Raw genomic sequence first — 20,905 nt, 5'->3', positions numbered from 1 at the left:
ATTGATAAAATTGAATGCTGTTTTTTGCCTGTTGGTTTTTTCCTGCTAAATTTGCAGCATTCAGAAACTGTATCTCAAAGAATACACAGTTATTCAAATTATTCTAAACACATAATCAAATATGGTTAAGGCCTAGGAATGTAATATAGCCCGATGGTAGAGTGGGTGCTTAGCATATAAAATGACAAATAAACAAACCAAAAAACCCTAGAACTTTAGTTAGATCCATGTTTATAGGAATATGAATCAGTATAATATATTAAAAAGCCCCAATAGAGAAATATATTTTGGTAAAAACACAATTTGTTTAAATACAATACTTTACAATGACATGATTCTATAAGGATCAAATACATACACAGAAAATAAGACAAGCAGGAACTATGCCCTATTATTAGAGCTCTTGGTGTGACTACAGGTGGCTCCTTTTGAAAACTAATTTTTATTTATTTTTATGTGTGTGTGCGATACTGTGTGCATATGTGTGTGCTGGTGCCCACGGAGGCATCAGATCCCCTGAGACTGGAATCACAAGGTGATTACTGGCACATAGGAGCTAGGAACCAAATCCTTAACCACTGTGCGATCTCTCCAGACCCTATAGGTGACTTTTTTCCCCCTAGGTTCCTACAACAGCCTTAATGCCCAAAAGTAATATTATACTTTTGTTTAAAATTAGGAGAAAAAAATGTTCCCGGGCATTGCTAAATTAGTTAGAAGTGTACAACCCACTCGGTCTGGAAGACAACCCCCTCACCCTCCCCTGAAAGTCTGAAAGGCAAGGGGGAGGGGCCTTTTTTCTATCTAGAGGAACTCAGCTCTGAGCGGCTCATCATTTCTCAAAGAAGAGGAACTGGAAACCGAAACAAACGCTAACTAACTCTAGAGTCCTGGGAAACGGAAACCACTGACTTGGGCAGCTCAAAGCAGGGTAACCGGCTTCCAAGTATCCTTAGGGGAACCGGCTTCAAAGTATCCCTGGTCCAGAGACCGAGACATCCACATCCCGTCCCGTCCGGGCACCCGCTCCTGGGCTGGGTACTCACCTGGCCGTTCGGTATTCTGCTCTCTCTTCTGGCCCAGCTGGCCAAAGCTGTTGTCCCCACAGGAGTACACTCGGTGGTTGCTGAACAGTAGCAGAGAGTGGCGCTCCCCACTGGCTGCCTGCAAGAGCTCACCCCCATCTCCCGCCTTCAGGCGCCGAGGCTCCGGACAGTCCGCAGTCCAGCAGAAGTACATCTCTGCACAGCCCTACCACCTGCGACTCTCGCGCATCAACTGGGTCAAATGGGCTCCCAACTGCGAGTGACTGGGCTTCCTAACTCCTCCCAGGAATGTTACTTTATCTCTGACGTCACGATTCTTTCACTCCTGTGAGTGTGTCCTCTTGTCTGGTGCCGCTAACCGCTTCCTCCACTTCCTGCAGGTCATCTTAAAACCTGGCTGCTTGAGTTTGAAGCGCTTGAGTAGCAGAGAAAACAGAGAAAAAGGAAGTATCTCCACCATAATCAAGCCACTTCTGAGTCCTGCGATCTGGACAAATTGCTAAGTTTGTGAGGTTTTTTTTTTTTTTTTTTTTTTTTTTGGTGTGTGTGTGTGTGTGTGTGTGTGTATGTGTGTGTGTGTGTGTGTGTGTGTGGTTTTTCGAGACAGGGTTTCTCTGTGGTTTTGGAGCCTGTCCTGGAACTAGCTCTTGTAGACCAGGCTGGTCTCGAACTCACAAAGATCCACCTGCCTCTGCCTCCCAGGTGCTGGGATTAAAGGCGTGCGCCACCACCGCCCGGCTGAGCTATTTATTAAGTGACAAATTCACAAGGTATAGATATTTCAGTGGCAGCTGATACTTGCTTTGTGGTCAGTTTTGGAAAACTTTCCATGAGGTGCAGATAAGAGGGTCTATCCTTTTGTGTTTCGGCGAAATGTCTTGTAAATAACTGTTATGTCCATTTGGTTTATAACCTCTGTTAGCTCTAGAATTTCTCTGTTTAGTTTTTGTCTGGATGACTTATCTATTGGTGAGAATGGATTATTGAAGTCTCCCACTACGTATGAGAATGAGTATCTGTTTTAAGTATTTCTTTTACAAATGTAGGTGCCCTTGTGTTTGGGGAATAAATGTTAAGAACTGCAGTATCCTCTTGGTGGATTTGTCTTTTGATATATAGTGACTTTCTTGTCTCTTCTGGTTAGTTTTGGGTTGAAGTCTATTTTGTTAGATATTAAAATGACCACACCAACTTGTTTCTTAGGTCCATTTTTTTTTAATACTTTTTCTAATACTTCCCCTGAGTTAATGTGTATCTTTGATGTCGGAGTGTGTTTCTTAGATGTAGCAAACATTGTGGAATATTGTTTTAACTAGGAAAAGATGTGTTACATTTGCTTATGCGGCAGAATATTACTTTAACTGTGTGAAAGTATGTTACATCTGTTTCTGCTGCCTTTGTTAATGATGTAAACATGTGTCACATTTGTTTGTACTGCATTTAATTGTGTAAAGGCATGTTGCATTTGTTTTGCCTTGCCTACCTAAGGCATCTGATTGGGTCTAATAAAAAGCTGAATAGTCAATATCTAGGCAGGAGAGGGATAGGCAGGGCTGGTGGGCAGAGGTAATATTTAGGAGGAGAAATCTAGGCTGGAAAGAGAAAAGGGGGGAGAGAATGAGGGAGAAAGAGACGGACATACCGAGACCAGAAGTCAGGCAGCCACCAGCCAAACCTGAGAAGCAATGAAAGTAAGATATATAGAAGGAAAGAAAAGTAAAAAGCCTCGAGGCGAAATGTAGATGAAGAGAAACAGGGTAAGTTATAAGAGCTAGTGGAATAAGCATAAGCTAAGGCCGAACATTCATAACTAATAAGAAGTCTCCATGTTATGATTAGGGAGCTGGTTGGTGGCCCAAAGGAAAGTCTGTTAAGCAAAAGAATAGGTCCTGGTATTGCATCCATTATGTTTATCTGTGACTTTTTATTGGGGGAATTGAGTCCATTGATACTGAGAAATATCAGTGACCAATGATTATTGGTTCTTGTTATTTTGTTGTTTTGGGTGGTGGTGATGGTGTTGGTGGTAATAAAGGTGTGTGTGTGTGTGTGTGTGTGTGTGTGTGTGTGTTTGTGTGTGTGTCTTTCCCTTATTTTGATTTGCAGGTCTGGGAATATTTATTTCCTGTGTTTTCATAATTGTAGTTAACCTTAGTTTGGAATTTTCAATCTAGCACCTTCTATAGGTCTGGGTTTATAGATAGATACTGTTTAAAGTTGATTTTATCATTGAATGTCTAATTTTATCCATCTGTGGTAATTGAAAGTTTTCCTGGATATAGTAGTCTGAACTAGAGCCTGTGATCTCTTTAAGTATTCTCAACATCTGTCCATGCTCTTCTGGATCTTAGAGTCTCCATTGAGAAATCAGGTGTAATTCTAATAGGTCTGCCTTTATATATTACTTGGTCTTTTCCCCTTGGAGTTTTTAATATTCTTTCTTTGTTCTGCATGCTTAGTGTTTTGATTATTATGTGGCAAGGCTACTTTTTTCTGGTCCAAATCTATTTAGTGTTCTGTGTGATTCTTGTACCTTTATAGCAATCCCCTTCTTTAGGTTAGAAATTTTTTCTTTTATGATCTTGTTGAAAACATTTTCTGGGCCTTTGTGCTGGGTTTCTTCTGCTTTCTTATTCCCATTGTTCTTAGGTGTGGCCCTTTCATGGTATCCCAGATTATCTGCATGTTTTGTGTCTGGGATTTTTTTAGATTTAACATTTTTGTTGACTGATACATCCATTTCTTCTATTATATCTTTAACGCCTGTGTCTTACATCTCTTGTATCTACTGGTGAAGCTTGCTTCTGTAGTTCCTGTTTGAGTTCCTAAATTTTTTCATTTCATTTCATTCCCAGAAGTTTGTGTTTTCTTTATTGACTCTATTTCCAAATTTGGCTCCTAAACAGTTTTATTTATTTCTTTATGCTGTTTGTGTTTTCCTGGATGCCTATATGGGGTTTACTAACTTCCTCTTTAAGGACTCTATCATCTTCAAATAGTTGATTTTAAGGTCTTTTTCTTGTGTTCCAGCTGTGTTGAAGTACTCAGAGCCTGCTGTGGCAGGATAGCTGGGCTCTGGTGCTGACATTTTGCCCTGGCTGTTGTTGATTGTGTTTTTATGCTGACATCTAGGCATCTGGATTTGGGGCGATTTATAGGTCTAGGTGCTGATTTCTGCATTTGTCTTTGTTAGGTTTGTGATTGTGGATAGGGTCAGAAAGGAAAGGGAGGCTGCATCTTGGTCCCTGCTACAGAGCGGGGATGCGACTGGGGGAACTGGATCTCAGGAGCAGTAGGAATGGGGTGGGTCCAGCTTCAGCCCACTTGTTGCCCTGGGAGGAGAGGCCCTTGGGTTAGCAGGGGGTGACTGCTTGGGCTGGGGCCTTGGAAAAAGCAATGAGTGGAGTGAGGAATGTTAGAAGTGGAAGGAAGATCTCTGGGATCTACAGAAGATGGGAGCAGGGAGTCAGGGAAGCGCCCACTGGTGTTCTGATGCAGAACTGGGGCTGAGGCTGGGGGAACAGAGCACCTGACATATTCTTAAGAGGTTAAATAATGCTAATCTTGGTTTTAATGAAATGATAAATTTAATGAAATTATCTCCTTTCATAATCATCTTATTTGCGGTGGTCGTTTGGTTACTCAGAGTTCCCTTCTTACATGAGCCGAGTTTCAGTGTCTAAATGGCTCAAGTTTTGCCACTGTCTCTATAAAAAAATTTTTCTCATTATTCAGTATAATTTGGATTTTAAGAATTGTTATATCCAAAAGAAATTCCAATTCCCCAAACTCCAAAAGGCAGTACACATGTCCAGAAATGAAAGTCTTGGTCCAGCTCCAGCCAGATTATAGAAGGATTGCTGGCAGTTAGAGAAAAGCCAGCATTACCCAGGAACTTATGAAATGGATTTGTCTGCCAAAAGAACTCATTCCCTTGACTCAGGCAGAAGGATCATGTGGTTCTTCATTGACACATACTGTGTTTGCCTATCAAAGCCCCTACTGACTCCAGGCTAGTCCCTGCCCACAAGTACCCACCCATTCTACATTTCAACGTCCTAGCCCTGCTGACCTACTCCTCTGCTCTACACTCCCAGGCCTGTTCCCGCTTACAGGCTCCCCCCCTCCCAGTTATTTATTCTTCCTCCATATAACAGGCTATTCTCTGCTGTCCCCACTCTTGCTCTTCCTCACCATTTCTGCTTCCCTATCCCTGGCCATGTCCACTCTGTATCTTTTCTCTCTGCTCTGGACTCTTCCAGATGCCTCTGGATGTTTTCTCTCTCTTATCCACAATAAAAACCTTCCCCTAATGGAGTGGTCATTTTGGTAGTTTCCTGCCCCAGCCCCCTTCCTTCTCCATGAATCTGGTCCCAGAGACCTGGGAGGAGCACAAAAGCCACCACCTTTGCAAGGGACCCATCTGTCATAACTGAGTCAAGCCACTGATTTGACCCTTCCGAGATGTGAACATTTGCTATTGCTGGCTTCTACCACCCACCGTATTTCACTTAGAATTCTAGAGTTCACCTCTCAAGCCACTTAGCTACTTGCTGTAACCACTCATCTCTCCTTGCCCACTGGGAAAGTGTCCTCTCACTCTCTCTGGCCCTTGGAGCCTGCCTTGTCCTCCTAAATGTCTATCACTTGGAAAGGTTCTGCCTCTCCTGGGCAGCCTGGAATCTTCTGTACACTTCTCCTCTGTGATTCAGGGTATCTCTCTGCTAAGGCACTTACGCCTCTCCTCTACTGGAATTCTCCCACTGGCAGAGTTCCTATTTGTGATCCTTTTCCAGAAATCTCTCCAGTTTCACTCTTGCTCTGCTCCTGACTCTCTCCCCTCCTCTCTCTCAACTCACTCCTGGAGTTGCTCTGGAGCTCTCCCTCACCTACTGGTGCCTACACTAGCCACTGGCTCTCATTAGACTCACTGACTCTTCACCTGCCTCTGAATCTCCCCCGCAACACACACACACACACACACACACACACACACACACACACACACCACTTGTTCTCAGAGACCCCACAAAGCCTCACTGTCTGGCTGCAAACAGCTTGGCCTCAGTATAAACTAGACAATCAGTCTCAATGGCTACAAAATGTCACACTCAAGTCTCCAGATTCTCACAGATGATTACAACTTCTGCCACTGCACAAGCAAATGATCCCCCAAATCACTTATCTCTTGGCTTTCTCTACTATCCACTCTTGAAAATCTCTATGCTTTCTCTACTCTCTGGTCTTGAAAAATCTACTAAGACCATTGTCTTAGTAAAACTTAACACTGTCCTCTGTGTCCGCCAAAGACTGATGACCTCTGCACCCCTGCAACAAAGCCATCGAGATTACCAAGGAGGGTCCCAGACTAACTGTCCAGGCAGTGGGTAAGTCACTGTACAGAGGTCACTTGGTCTATACTTCCTGGTCAAATGTATCCTTCTCAGATCTCTGTGATGGCCTTGATGGAGGGCCCTAGCCTTATCAGACAGTTTAGTAGCACCAAGATGACCTCTACCAGGCTCTCTCATGAGGTTATTCTGCCAGGTCAGTCCATTCATAGCTAAAATGTCTGCTTTAACCTTTGACAACATTTGGTTTTACAGTAAGTTTCAGGCATGTTACTTGATGATACAGGTTAAAATAATTCTAAAGTTTAAATTACTTGACTCTCTTAAATTAAAAAAAAAGGCTTTGTGGTGGAGGCTTAATTACCTACCAGCCTAATTTGTTTTCATATGTAAAAATCAAACCTTGCTTTGCCTAGACTAGATCTCCCTACTAAGTCTCCCATTAAGAAAAGGCAAACTCAGGTTTACCTGGCTTACAGGTTACATGCTAAGAAAGACAAAATCACAAAACCGATTTCACTGTAGAAGCAAACTCAAGCTACCATGCTGTTGTCTAGGAAGTGATTCAAGGTTTGTAAAAATGATACTTCAACATTAAATGTAGGTGGAGACTGCTTGTTTGTTTTCTGGCCACCCAGACCTGAATAATAACAAAGAAACTATATTAATTACAACACTGCTTAGCCTGTTAGCTTAGTCTTCTTATTAACTAACTCTTATATCTTAAATTAACCCATTTCTATTATTTTGTATTTTACCACAAGGCTCATGGTTTACCAGTAAGATTCCCGGGCATCTGTCTCCTTCAGAGGCTACATGGCATCTCCCTGACTGTGCCTTCTTTCCTCCTCTATCTGTTTGAAATCTCTGCCTTTCTCTATTCTGCCCTGTTGTAGGCCAAAGCAGCTTTATTCATTAACCAATGGTAGCAAAGCACATTCACAGCATACAGAGGGAAATCCCACATCACCCCCCCTTTCTGTCTAAATAAAGGAAGGCTTTAACTTTAACATAATAAAATTACATGTAACAAAACAGGTATCAAGCAAGAATTACAGTTACAATATTTATATCTACCTTATCTTTTATCATAACTAAGGAAAACTATAATTATAACTATCTTTTCTTCAACTCCATCAAAGACCCCAGAAAGATATAATATTACCTAAATTAACAGGAAGTGCATTGTAAGCAGCTTCTAACACTCTAGAATTGACAGAGACAACTCGCTGCCTGGACAGTCACCCAGAGTTCTTCTGTATCACTGCAGCACCTGTCTTCAGCTTAGAGGCCCACAGTATCTGTCAGGCTTTTCCATGAAACAGGAAAGATCTCTTACGCTTTGTACTGGCAAAGTTCATCAGTTGCTTTCTTCTGTGTCCTGAAAAATGTCTGACAGTTGTCTCATGAAGCAGAAACCCTGAAGGACTGTATCACCTTCTTAGGCAACCTCAGCAGTCATTTTTCTGTGGGTCCTGCATGTCCAGTTCATACAGCATATCAAGCAGTCCAGGCAAGAGCAGTTTTTGTCCAATTGACTAACCAACTCCATTATCCTCTTTGATGCCCATCATCCTCTTGAAATAGATTGGTGTTGCCAGTAGCAGATGTGTCTCATTGTCATGAAAAGTCCTAAGTTCTTTTTTGTTTGTTTATTTGTTTTTTGCATCTGTCGCTTTCAAAACTAAGTTCTTAAAAAATTTTAAATGCCTTATTCTGTTAGCTTTGAAGGGTTTGAAGAATACCTATCTGTCTGAAATACATCTTATGTATCTAGAAAACCTAACAAACATAACTACAGGCTTGACTATTATAGATGACTATCTATTAACCTGAATTTTTTCATTATACATTACATTTTTTAAGTGAGCTGCACAAACACAATACCTTAAAGAGCAGAAATATACATTTAACAAAATTGATCTTAAATTTATATCAATAGACCCAGATCCATACAAGTGCAAAGTATTTATCTCTATATTATAGCTCCCTTTAAATGTAAACAAACATTTATAAACAATCATTCAGGGAACTGGATCATTGTTCTCTCTACTACTTCCTGCTGATTGGGGGTGCTGTTAATCAGGTCTTTTATGGGATATCCTGTGTGGTAGGTCCATCCCAGCCAGTAGTCCTGAAGCTGTCATGGATGTTGGACTATCTCAGTCATTGCCTCAGGGGGTCTTTTTTGATAAACCCTATTAGTTAGTAAGGAATCCAAAGCTTTTTATCCTCTGTGGAAATAAAAGCAGAACCTCTTATTCAAAACAACATATCCTTAGACCCAAATTTTGAAGTCAAGACACCTTTAAAATATATATGTTGGTTTAGCTGACAGCCCATACAATGAAATGTCTCTCTGCACTTAGCTCATTCACAGTCAAAATATTTAAAGAAAATACAACAATATACATAATCTAGGTTCTCTGTGTATATTTCATCTTTACATGACTTATTTTCTTACTCTATTACTTTTCTTACAAGTGTAATCTTTATTTTATTATTTTCATTCCTTTAATCTCTGTCTATACTCTTATATTATAACTATCTACACTCCTTTTCCTTTCTCTCCTAAGTCTTTATACACTTATTAAACATACTGTGTCTCATTTAGAGGTCTTTTATGTCTGAATCTGTCCTATAGTGTATCTGAAATCTTTTTCTGACAAAGAACATTCTAAAATGATAAGCAGTGTGGTCACAGCAACCCTAGATATGGTTCTGCCTCTCTCAGCTTTTTTAACATGGTAGAGGTAATTCTCTGCTAGCTTGGGACTGTGAGTGGGAACCAAGCTCACAACCTCAACTCTGGTAAGCAGTTGACTCATACTGCAACCAAGCAGCTTGCAGCATGCTGCCCACAAACCCCACTCAAGTGCTCAGCCTCCTGAAAGAGCCACAGTTTGTGGTGCCAGCATGAATCAGGAAGCTGCAGTTTCTTACTCTGAGTCAGTAAGCTGGGGTTTTTTTTCTTTCTTTCTGTTTTTGTTTTTGGGTTTTTTTTTACGTGTGTGTGTGTGTGTGTGTGTGTGTGTGTGTGTGTGTGTATGTGTTGTGGTTTTTTGAGACCATGTTGCTCTGTGTTGCTTTGGAGCCTGTCCTGGAACTGGCTTTTGTAGACCAGGCTGGCCTTGAACTCACATATACCCATCTGCCTCTGCCTGCCCAGTGCTAGGATTAAAGGCATGAACTACCAGCCCCTGGCCAGTAAGCTTTTTCTTTTTTTTTTCTTTTTTTTTTTTGTTTTGTTTTGTTTTGTTTTGTTTTGTTTTTCGAGACAGGGTTTCTCTGTGGCTTTGGAGCCTGTCCTGGAACTAGCTCTGTAGACCAGGCTGGTCTCGAACTCACAGAGATCTGCCTGCCTCTGCCTCCCGAGTGCTGGGATTAAAGGCGTGAGCCACCACCACCCGGCAAGCTTTTTCTTAAGCTTTTTCTTAAAGGAGCTGCAGCGCCCCTGCTTGTAGCCAACAAACAGAACCCTTCTGGAAAAAAAAAAATATGCAGCTACCACACAGTCCACATTGGCCAGTTTTGTAGGTGGAGACTGCTCATTCATTTCCCAGCCACCCAGAACCCAAATAACACCACAGAAACTATATTAATTACAACACTACTTGGCCTTTTAGATTAATCTTCTTATTAACTAACTCTTATATCTTAAATTAACTCATTTCTATTATTTTGTATTTCACCACAAGGCTCATGGTTTGCCAGTAAGGTTTTCGGGCATCTGTCTCCTTCAGTGGCTAAATGGCATCTCCCTGACTCTGCCTTCTTTCCTCTTCTATCTGCTTGGAATTCCCACCTTACTCTATTCTGTCCTTCCGTAAGCCAAAGCAGCTTTATTCATTAATCAATGGTAACAAAGTACATCCACAGCATACAGAGGAGAATCCCACATCAATTAGGCATATAATGCTGACTTCAGAGTTCAAAGTTTAACCTTACTAAATGGAGTTCTGATATATTATTTAGCCTTGGTAACAGTTATAATAAGCACTGGCTACTAAACCTCTCTTTTTTATAAAAATCATAATTACAGACTCAAATTTTTAAATTTCCTTTGGACATGACAATAATAACTAGTTTTTAAAATTAACAAAAGCTTACTTTAAATCTTCAAAAGGAAACTCCATTTGGAGTACCTATATTTTAAATTCAAAATCTTACAGCCAAAGAAAATAAATTTGTTTCTATTTTAAATGTGTGCATGTATGTATACTGGGACAGACCACCTTTTATCACTCTGAATATACAGCAAAATAAACATTGTGCAAGGTGGTTTAATATACTCAGATATTTAACTTTCTGTTTACTGTAGCTAGAGATACCCAAAGATTTACATTAACTCTTCTCATCAAATTATACAAAAGACATCAATATCTAATAGCATCAGCATTTGTGGTGTTTTATACTATAAGTACTGCTATTTCTTGATTAAATTAGTATTTACGGTGTCTGTAGTATAATAAGCCAGGATTTGTAAAGAACAGTTCTAACAGCACTTGGATTTTGCTAATAAACAGGAAATGAGCACTACTACGATGAAGTCTTCGAGAGTCTCATTGCATCTCCAACCATTAGAACAAAAGGTAATGTTTGCTTATGACTACGAGGAGTATCAAATTCTGATACCTAGCCCGTCTGATTTCCCATTTCTATCACTATCAGTATTTGGCATGTAAAAAGACAATCCTGTTAAAAGAAAGTATAGAAAGATATTATATTGTTATCTATCCTTTTCTGTAGCATAGCTTTCCATATACTTTTTGAAACTAAGTAATATCAATAAAATACATCAGATTAACTCAGTATTCACATAGAAGAGCTATGATAATTTAAATACTGAAGATCAGTCATTCTTAGGGCTACAGATAACCATGCCACATTGAGTTAGACAGCAGGATCAAGCCAGACAAAAATCCTTAAAGAGAGAGAGGGAGAGAGAGAAAAAGAGGGAGGGAGAGAGGGAGGGAGGGATGGAGAGAAGGGAGAGAGAGAGAGAGAGAGAGGGAAGAATTTACTAAAATACCCCAAATGTAAATATGGTAGCTCATAGAACAAAAATAAATTTGTGGAAACAAATCCAGCTTTTTAAATTTTAATTTTAAGTGTAATGATCTGATATGTCACATGTAAATGTTAAGTCAAATTTGGAGGACAAATGGGAGGAGTCTGATCTAGATCATGATGGTTAATAATTTGATTTGATTCAGAACTTTCTTTCTTAATGGCTTTACCAACTATTCTTCTCTGCTGAAGACCACTGTCCTGCTCTCTACTTGGCCACGTCTACGTCAGATCCTAGGAAGTAGAATCCTAGCTGTATGAAAATAACTGTGTGGCTTCCTGCGCATACAAAGTGTGATGCTTGGCCAGCAGGGGGAGCTGTGAATACGAATTCCTGGGAAAATGTCTGTGAAGGCTTATTAACTGACTAGAACATCAGTCATGTGGAAAGTATATAATGTTGCTATTCCAGAATCTAACTACAGTTTATGTGGGGGTGTCTATAGTCTATAAATAACCATCGTTTTTTTTCACCTCTGTGTTAAACTTAACATTTTGTGACTAACAGATGCAAGCCTATAATGTATTAATTTAACAAAATTTAGTTTTCAGCCCATCAAAGGACTACTTCTTTTGTGCTAAAGCTTTCAGATGTGCTGTTAAGTCGCTAGCCTGAGATCTCTCTAATTTCTTTATGAAGGCACTAATCCAATTTAAAAACAAATCTAAACGGACTTCTCAAAAGAAAAATCTCAAATGGCCAAGAAGGAATTAAAGAAATGTTCAACATCCTTAGCCATCAGGGAACTGCAAATCCAAACTACTTTGAGATTTCATCTTAAACCTGACAGAATGGCTAAGATTAAAAGCACAAATGTCAGTTCATGTTGGAGAGGATATGGAAGAAGGGGAACACTCCTCCACCGCTGGTGGGAGTGCAAAAAAAAAAAGTGGCTCAGTTGGTAAAGTACTTGTCCATCATGCATAAGGCCCTGGGTTTTATCCTCAGCACCACATAAAACTAGTCTTGGTAGCATACACCTGTAATTCCAGCGTTCTGGAATGGGCCAGAGGATCAGAAATGCAAAACTGGACTGATCAGGGTAAAGGCACTTGCTGTCAAAACTGATGACATAACATCAATCCTCTAGACTAGTGGGTCTCAATCTGTAGGTTGTGACCCTTTGGGATCAAATGACCTTTTAACAGGGATGGAGATCTTCTGCATGTGAGGTGTTTACATTTCAATTCATAATAGTAGCAAAATTATAGTTATAAAGTAGCAATGAAATAGTTTTGTGGTGGGAGTCACCACAGCATGAGGAACTGTACTCAAGGGTTGTGTTGTAAATCTCGATCTTTTTTTAAAGTAAATATTCATTTATTTATTCATTTATTATGTATACAATATTCTGTCTGTGTGTATGTCTGCAGGCCAGAAGAGGGCACCAGACCTCATTACAGATGGTTGTGAGCCACCATGTGGTTGCTGGGAATTGAACTCAGGACCTTTGGAAGAGCAGGCAATGCTCTTAACCACTGAGCCATCTGTCCAGCCCCTGTAAATCTCAATCTTATAGTTTTACCAATAAAGACTTAGGCGTCAAATGTGGGGGTGAAAAGCTCCTAGCCCAGAGAGGCAGAGGAGCAACAACTGACATTCTTCCTTAGACAGCATCTCAAAAAGAGTGTTTCCCTTCCATCGTTCCAAACCAAAAAGGACCGTAAAACTAATAGTCCTTCCTCATTACTTCCCATTTGTTTCTCTATCATTTTCCATAGTCCCTCCAATTCTATGGTTACTTCCTGTCAACTAGTTGCTGGCTCTGACCCAAGGTTGATTTTATTTCATGAATGCAATCTCTGGGTTCATAGTGTGATTAAATATCTCACTACAGGATTGTACCATTAAGAAGGCTGAAAACCACTACTCTGGACCCACATTGTGTGGAAAGAACAGAGGCTTGTAACTTGTCCTCTGACCTCCACGTGGCATCATACATGTACACACACACACATACACACACACACAGTCATAGTTTTCTTTCTGTTGTGATAAAATATCTCGATGGAAAGCAAGCTGTGGAGGAAAGAATTTATTACGTTTACATGTTACAACCCATCATTTAGGAAAGGCAAGACAATGCAGGAACCAAAACAGAGACCATGAAGGAACACATCTTCCTACTTGCATACAGATGAGGTTTACCAGCCAAGTCACAGTACTATCCACAGTGAACTGGACTTTCTCCTATTGAAGGAGAAACTGCCACCCAGCCTACACAAGCCACAGTTGCCCTGCTCAAGTCAGCCGCATGAGCATGTGCGGTAGGTACTTTTTCCCTGAGCTAACCTAAGGCTTGCCGCTACACCCAGTGACTGCTGATGCAGAGACACCTGACTGGAGATATCAATGAGGAGAGGACAATGCAGCAAAGTCAGATACCTGAGCCAATGGGACCTTGGAAAGAGGAATATAAACAGGCCCAGCTTCCTTATTAAACAAGTCTGCAGGGAGCTCTGCTACTCACTTGATTCCTGGTTGTATCTTTGACCCTGGCGCCTTCTGGTGCCTTCTCACCCCCTCTCCCAAGGGGTGTTTAAGCAAAGCCACCTGCAACCTATCAATCATTAATTAAGAAAACGCTCCACAGTCCTGCCTACAAGCCAAACTGATAGAGGTATTTTCTCAACTTGAGGTTCCTTCTAAAGCAGAAAACAGTACAGGAATTGCATAGGTTGTTACCCTATCATTCAACAAATCTAACTATGTATTCAAGAAATTAAAACACACCCATAGAAATGCATGCAGATAAATCCTTAATCATCAAAAAGTAATTAGGCAGGGGTGGAGAGATGGCTCAGTGATTAAGAACATTTGTTGTTCTTACAGAGGTTCCAGCACCCACACAGTGGCTCACAAGAATATGCAGTTCCAGTTCCATGGGATCCAGTGCCCTATTTTGGCCTCCAGAGGTATATGGCATGCACACAGTTCAAAAGTAAATAAATAAAATCTTTTTTTAAAAACAAGTTTCCAGGCAGACATGGTGACACATGACTGTGACCCCAGCACTTGGGGGTTAGAAGCAGAAGGATAAGGAATTCAAAGACAGCCTTGCTAAGTATTAAAATTGATGCTGATTTGGCTACACGAGATCCTTCACAAACAGATAAATAAATAAACAAACAAATAAATAAATAGGATCAATTGTGGTGGCACATAACTGTATCCTAGGAGGCATTTTGTAGGCAGAAGCAGAGAGATTACCCATGAGTTCCAGGCTGTGTGGTATACCTAGAGAGTTCCAGGCCAGCTAGGACTATATAATGAGACCCTGACTCAAAAATAAACCAAAACTAAAGTCAAAACAAAAAAGAAATATGACCAAATACTGGTGAATGAAACAAGTAAAGGTGATATAGCCATACAATAAAATGTTATTGAACAATGAGGAAAAATAAAATTTTGTTATATTATATGACACTGGTAAACCTTGAAACATGCTAAATTAAAAAAGCCAGTCTTGTAGTATCCCATTCACATGGAACTTTCATATTATATTATAACTTGTAAACATTTATCTTTTAAAAGAACATATTAAATAATGTATCTTGCTCATATATACTAACAGTTCTTCACACGCCAACTCCCCCAGGATCCATAAACATATCTCACTTCATGACCTCTTCTTCATTCACTTTTCTTTTATATCAAACAGTTTAATTAATGAAACCACTATCCACATGGGTGTGGGGCAATCCACCCCAGTATGAACAACCTACCAGTGGACATGCTCCAGAAAAGTGAGGTCCTCTCTCAGCAGCCCATGACTGTCCATAGCTCCTCATCTATGGGAGGGACCTTAAGAACTGCTCCCCATCCATGCTGGAAAGCTAACAATTTACATACTGGACAGGGTACTAAACTTGGGAGTTCATGAGTGCAATGATCATGTCATATCCAGACGACAACATTATTTTTAACACATATTCTTTCCTCCAGGTATTACCTTTTTTCTGTTTTCTCTTTAATAATGTTTCCTGAGTCTTGGGGAAGGTTGATATTGATCTATTTAAAGATGAGCACCAAACAGTCACTATTCTCAGCACTTTGGCCTTTTTAAAATGAGTTTCTGTGTTGAGTGCTGCCCTCAGCAAAAAGAAGCGTTTCTAACCAAGGTTGAGATCAATACTATAAACGTAAAGACAGAGAAGACAGTTTGAAATGTTCATTTAGCTAAACAACTGTTCGCAGACTGTTTCTCTGTCCCACCAGCTAGGTTCCAAATAATGACATAGAATTAATAATTAATTATTAATAATTAATTATTAATTTTATAATTAATAATTTGTTAATTATAAAAGTTCGGCCGATAGCTTAGTCTTGTTTCTAACTAGCTATTATAACTTAACCCATTTCTATTAATTTACTTTCTGCCTTGTGGCTGTATTACCTTCACTCTGTACTGTTCCTGCTGCTTCCTCTTAGTTCTGCAGTCTCCTTCTGACTCCACCCTTCATCTCTCCAGCATTCTCTGTGTCCCCAAAATCCTGCCTAGCTATTTGCTGTTCAGCTTTTTATAAAACCAATCTGAGTGATACATGTTCACAGTGTACTGAAAGATTATTCCACAACAAAGAACAGTAGTAAGCTTCCCCACTAAGGTCCATGACCTCTAAAACTCTGTTTTGACTAGGTTTACAATATCGGGCAAAAAAAAAAAAATCCCTTCCAAATCCAATCAGAAAGTGTTTGGTTACTCCATAACCATCATGTCACGGTTGCAACAGTTTCATGTTGCAATCTCTGCCTCACAAGCTAGGATTGTAGCATGTGGGTTTCACCCTTGCTTAATACCATTAAGAACTATTTTCTCCCAAAGCACTTTCTGACACTGTGAGAGCTGGCTAAAAAGAAGGTTCCAGGTCAATATTCCAGTTTGATTTCTCTGTATCCTACCTACACTTGAAATACATCATGCTTTCAACACTAGGGCCTTAATTTATTGACGGCAACCAAGAATAATGGCAATTTGTTTATAGACAAGGAGATCCGCCTCATATTTTGTAATATCATTTTCTTTACAACTTGATAAAATTCATTTGTGTCTGTATAGCATAATTGTTATCCATTCATCTGCTGATAACCATCTAGACCCATTGCATTTCCAAGTTGTAGTGGATAGAGCCACAATGAACGTAGATTGCAAGTATCTGTAGTAAAATATGATAAACCTATTTTTGAAGGGGAGGTTCAAGACAGGGTTTCTCTGTGTAACAGACCTGGTGGTCCTGGAACTCATTTTGTAGACCAGGATAGATGTAAACTCACAAAAATACACCTGCCTCTGCCTCTGAGTGCTGGAATTAAAGGCATACCTAGGTGGATAGGGTGTATTTTCAGTATATGCCCTGGGGTAATAGAGCTAAGTCAAATGGTATTTCTACTTATAGACCGTGAGAAACTGACATAATTGAAGATAAATTAATAAAGACTTGGGGAGAGAAGAACTTTTAATAAATTAATAAAATATATTTATAAAAACTTCAGGTTCAACCTGAAGACCTGAAAAACAAAGCAGCCAGCCACTTGCTCTTACCTTGACCTCAGTCTGAAAATGGCGATCCTGCCTTGAGGAATCTCGGAATGAGACTGTGACTGAGAACTGTCTCCTCCCGTCTTATAGTCCTCTCTAGTTTGGGGATTAAAAGCATGCACCGCTGGTATTAAAGGCATGCACTGCCTAGTTTCTATGGCAACAGTGTAGCTACTGGGATTAAAGGTGTGTGTTACCACTGCCTGATCTATGAGACTGACCAGTGGGGCTGTTTTACTCTCTGATCTTCAGGTTAACTTTATTTATTAAAATACAATTGAAATGCCACTACACATACTGATTTCCAAGATAATTGTACCAATTTACACTTCTCCTAACAGTGGATAAGGTTTGCCCATTCCTTACATTCTTACTAGTATTTATTGACATTTGTCTTCTTTTTTTTCTCTGTGGCATATTCTTTTATTTATTTATTTATTTATTTATTTATTTATTTATTTATTAAAGATTTCTGTCTCTTCCCCGCCACCGCCTCCCATTTCCCTCCCCCTCCCCCAATCAAGTCCCCCTCCCTCGTCAGCCCAAAGAGCAATCACGGTTCCCTGCCCTGTGGGAAGTCCAAGGACCACCCACCTCCATCCAGGTCTAGTAAGGTGAGCATCCAAACTGCCTAGGCTCCCACAAAGCCAGTCCGTACATTTGTCTTCTTGATTATAACCATTTTGATTAAGGTGAGTAGAATCTCAAAATAGTTTTAATTTGTATTTCCTAAATGGCTAATGATGTTGAACACTTTGGACATTGTTTGCTGGGCATCTTTATTATTTTGAGAACTCTACTCAATCCATGGCCCCTCTTTTTAATTAGATTGCTTTCATGATGCTTGAGTTCTGTGTATGTTCTGATCCTCTGTTGGATTCCCAGCAAATTTTCTACCTTTCTATAGACTTCCTTTTCTCTATATTCCCAGATGACCCTGGCTTGTGTCAAGATAGCCAAAAGCACATCAAATTCTTACCTTGATTTCTTTCTCAATATATTTGTCATTGATATATAGGAAGATTCCTAATTGTGTATTTAAATTATACTACACATTATTGGTTTTTATATTAGTGTAATACTAGCTTCACGGAATTTTGTAATGTTCCTTTTGCATTTTATGGAGTACTTTGAGAAGCACTGGCTGTTGTTCTCTAAAGAGGAACCTTCTTCAGCAAATGGCCTTTAACAGACTGGACCAGGTTGGGGCATGACTCAGGGTACAAAAAAGCTATGTTCCCGCCCTGCTCGGCCTTTTCTTCCTGTGAGCCACACCTGGATGTCAAACCACGTTCTTATTTCTTCGCTGTGATCTGTGAGCTTTCTTTTAATAAAGAAAAACCTTAGAATACTCTATTCGAAGTGTTTTGTAATTATTTGACTTGCGTTTCCCCCATTTGACGCATTTTGCATCATAGGGCACCCCATGTGAGAACAAGTCCACGCTTACCAGGAACCTCCCAGTTCTCCAGCCCGGGCATGTTTTCTTGCCTGTTAGCAGCCCATCCTCTGCTGATAAGGAACCTGATGCTCCCTCCTGGCTGCTTCTCTAGCCAGAGATCCCTGCGTTGTTTCTTCCCTCAGCATAAAGCACACACTTTGTGTCTCGCGATGAAAAACTTTGGGCTTTCTTCTTATTCTGAACACCAACTCTCTGAACCGCTTTGATTGTCCTTAATAACTACTCTTAATTTGTTAAAACATGTTTATCAGTATCTTCAGTAGGCGACATTGCAGAACCAGAGCGAAATTGTACATTCTATGCAGATACAAATAAATCAGGAAAGGCAGGTTACAAATCAGAAGATTTAAATAAGAAGAAACAAAGCCTTTATAATTCTGTCCAAAGGCAGAATTATATGCTATTTTCATGGTACTAAGGGATTTTAAACAACCTCTCAATATAGTTATTGATTCACGATATGCAGAAAGAGTTGCGTTGTATATTGAAACTGCTGAATTTATACCAGACGTTATGGAATAGACTTCATTATTCATACAGGTTCAAGATATAATTAGTAATAGGCTTTGTCCCATATACATAACACACATCAGATCCCATATGGGTCTGCCAGGTCCTCTAGCTCAAGGTAATGCAGAAATTGACTGATTATTGATTGAAAGTGTGCTGAAGGCCTCAGAATTTTATTAAAAAATCATGCCAATAGCAAAGGTTTAAAGTTAGAGTTTCCTATTCATGGCAACAAGCTAAGGAGATTATAAGGAGATGTCTTGCTTGCTCTTTCTATAACCTCCAGGGAGTAACCCAAAGGGTACTCAAAGGAATGAAATCTGGCAGATGGATGTGTTCCACTTTGCACATTTTGAAAAGTTAAAATATGTGCACCACTCCATTGACACTTCTTCAGGTTTTCAATGGGCAATTGCCTTGAGCTCAGAAAAGGCTGATTCAGTAATCACACATTTATTAGACGTTATGGCCATCATGGGTATACTTACACAAATAAAGACAGACAATGCTGTAGCATATGTCTCTAAGAAAATGAAAGTTTTTTGCTTATTATAATATAAAGCATATTATAGGTATACCAAACAATCCTACAGGTCAGGAAGTTATAGAAACATCAATTTGAACTATAAAGGATATGCTGAACAAACAGAAAGGAATTATACCCCCCAGAAATGATTGCATAATGCTTTATTAACCTTCAATTTTCTTAAAGCTAATGAGAAAGAAACAACGCAGGCAGAAAGACATTGGATAATAGAAAAAACTTCCAAATTAAATAAATTGGTGTATTTCAAGGATGTATTGACCATACAATGGAAACCAGAAGATGTGCTACGTTGGGGAAGAAGTTTCGCTCCTGTTTCCACAAGAGAAGAAAAGCTATGGATACCATCGAAATTAATAAAGATTCAGTTTAAAAAAGAGAAAGCTCTTGATAGAGAGGAAAGATAGCTCATCCACAGAGGTGACAACCATACAGGTGGTAAGGAAACCTCATATGGGTTGGGGCAGGGTTCTGTTCTTGTCTTTGCAGAAAAATACTCATCTTCAAAAAGTCAAGAGACCTTGGACATTTGGATGCCTAAAGGGAAAAAAAATAACTACCCAGAAAGGATCACCAAGTAAAGAAGAATATGACCTCATGAGGGCAGGTCATATGATGGTAAAAATTCATTCTCTAAATATTTATATATTTATATCTAACTTCCTATAGAGTTACAAAATCACTTAAAAACCAAAGCTGGCCTTGGAGTTGGATAATGGCTCTCTCCTCCTCTAAATCCAATCATGTTGTTGAAAGAAAAATTCAGAGTTTCTGTCTCATGTCAGGAGCCATCTGGTATGGGACAAAAAGAAGAAAGAATTTAGGAAAAAAATTTACTTTTCTTTATACCTATTTTGTTTATATTGTATCTTTAGTTGAATATGTGTCTATATGAATAATGTTTAAGTTTTCTACAATGAACAATAGATTTTCATACAGAAATCTTTGAAGTTTCCAGGAAGAAGATGGGGCCCACAACAATGACTCCACCTGGTTGATATGACATCACGATGCTGATGGCACTGATATAAGACTGGTTTGGGGTACCAGCTGCTCAAGATGGTTCCAACTTGGTTAGCTGAAATGGTGAACCTTCTTACAACATTCTGGCCAGAACTCCAAATAAGAACTTCAGAAAAATCCTATCAACTACTCAAAGAGCATTTGCAATTATACCAGACAATAGTTTTGAAACTTAACTATCATATTACTTTTACTGGATCCCATAGAAAGAAAATCACCCCCGTGACAGCTGAAAGCAATTCTAGAAGATGGTGTCCCCTCTCCCGACAAACTCTGTCCTCAAGGTTAGGGTCATCATTTATGGCTTGATCATTACTTGTATAGGGTTGGGGGTTGGGGCGGAAATTATGTAGTCCCAG

General features: G+C 39.7%; 1 protein-coding gene across 1 annotated transcript in view; it reads right to left on the bottom strand.

The window, feature by feature from the left end:
• Nucleotides 1-1,350, bottom strand: part of LOC121439746 (E3 ISG15--protein ligase Herc6-like) — a 53,890-nt gene extending 52,540 nt beyond the window's left edge. Inside the window, exon 1 of the mRNA XM_041640363.1 lies at nucleotides 1,047-1,350. Coding sequence (XP_041496297.1) covers nucleotides 1,047-1,239 — 193 coding nt within the window. The 5' untranslated portion in view covers nucleotides 1,240-1,350. The remainder of the gene's footprint in view (nucleotides 1-1,046) is intronic.
• Between the last annotated feature and the right edge of the window lie 19,555 nt (nucleotides 1,351-20,905).

Source organism: Microtus oregoni, unplaced genomic scaffold (genome assembly GCF_018167655.1).
Source record: "Microtus oregoni isolate MIOR12 unplaced genomic scaffold, Mior012 000062F_ref0000492, whole genome shotgun sequence".
NCBI lineage: Eukaryota > Metazoa > Chordata > Mammalia > Rodentia > Cricetidae > Microtus > Microtus oregoni.
This window is presented reverse-complemented; position numbering and strand designations above follow the sequence as displayed.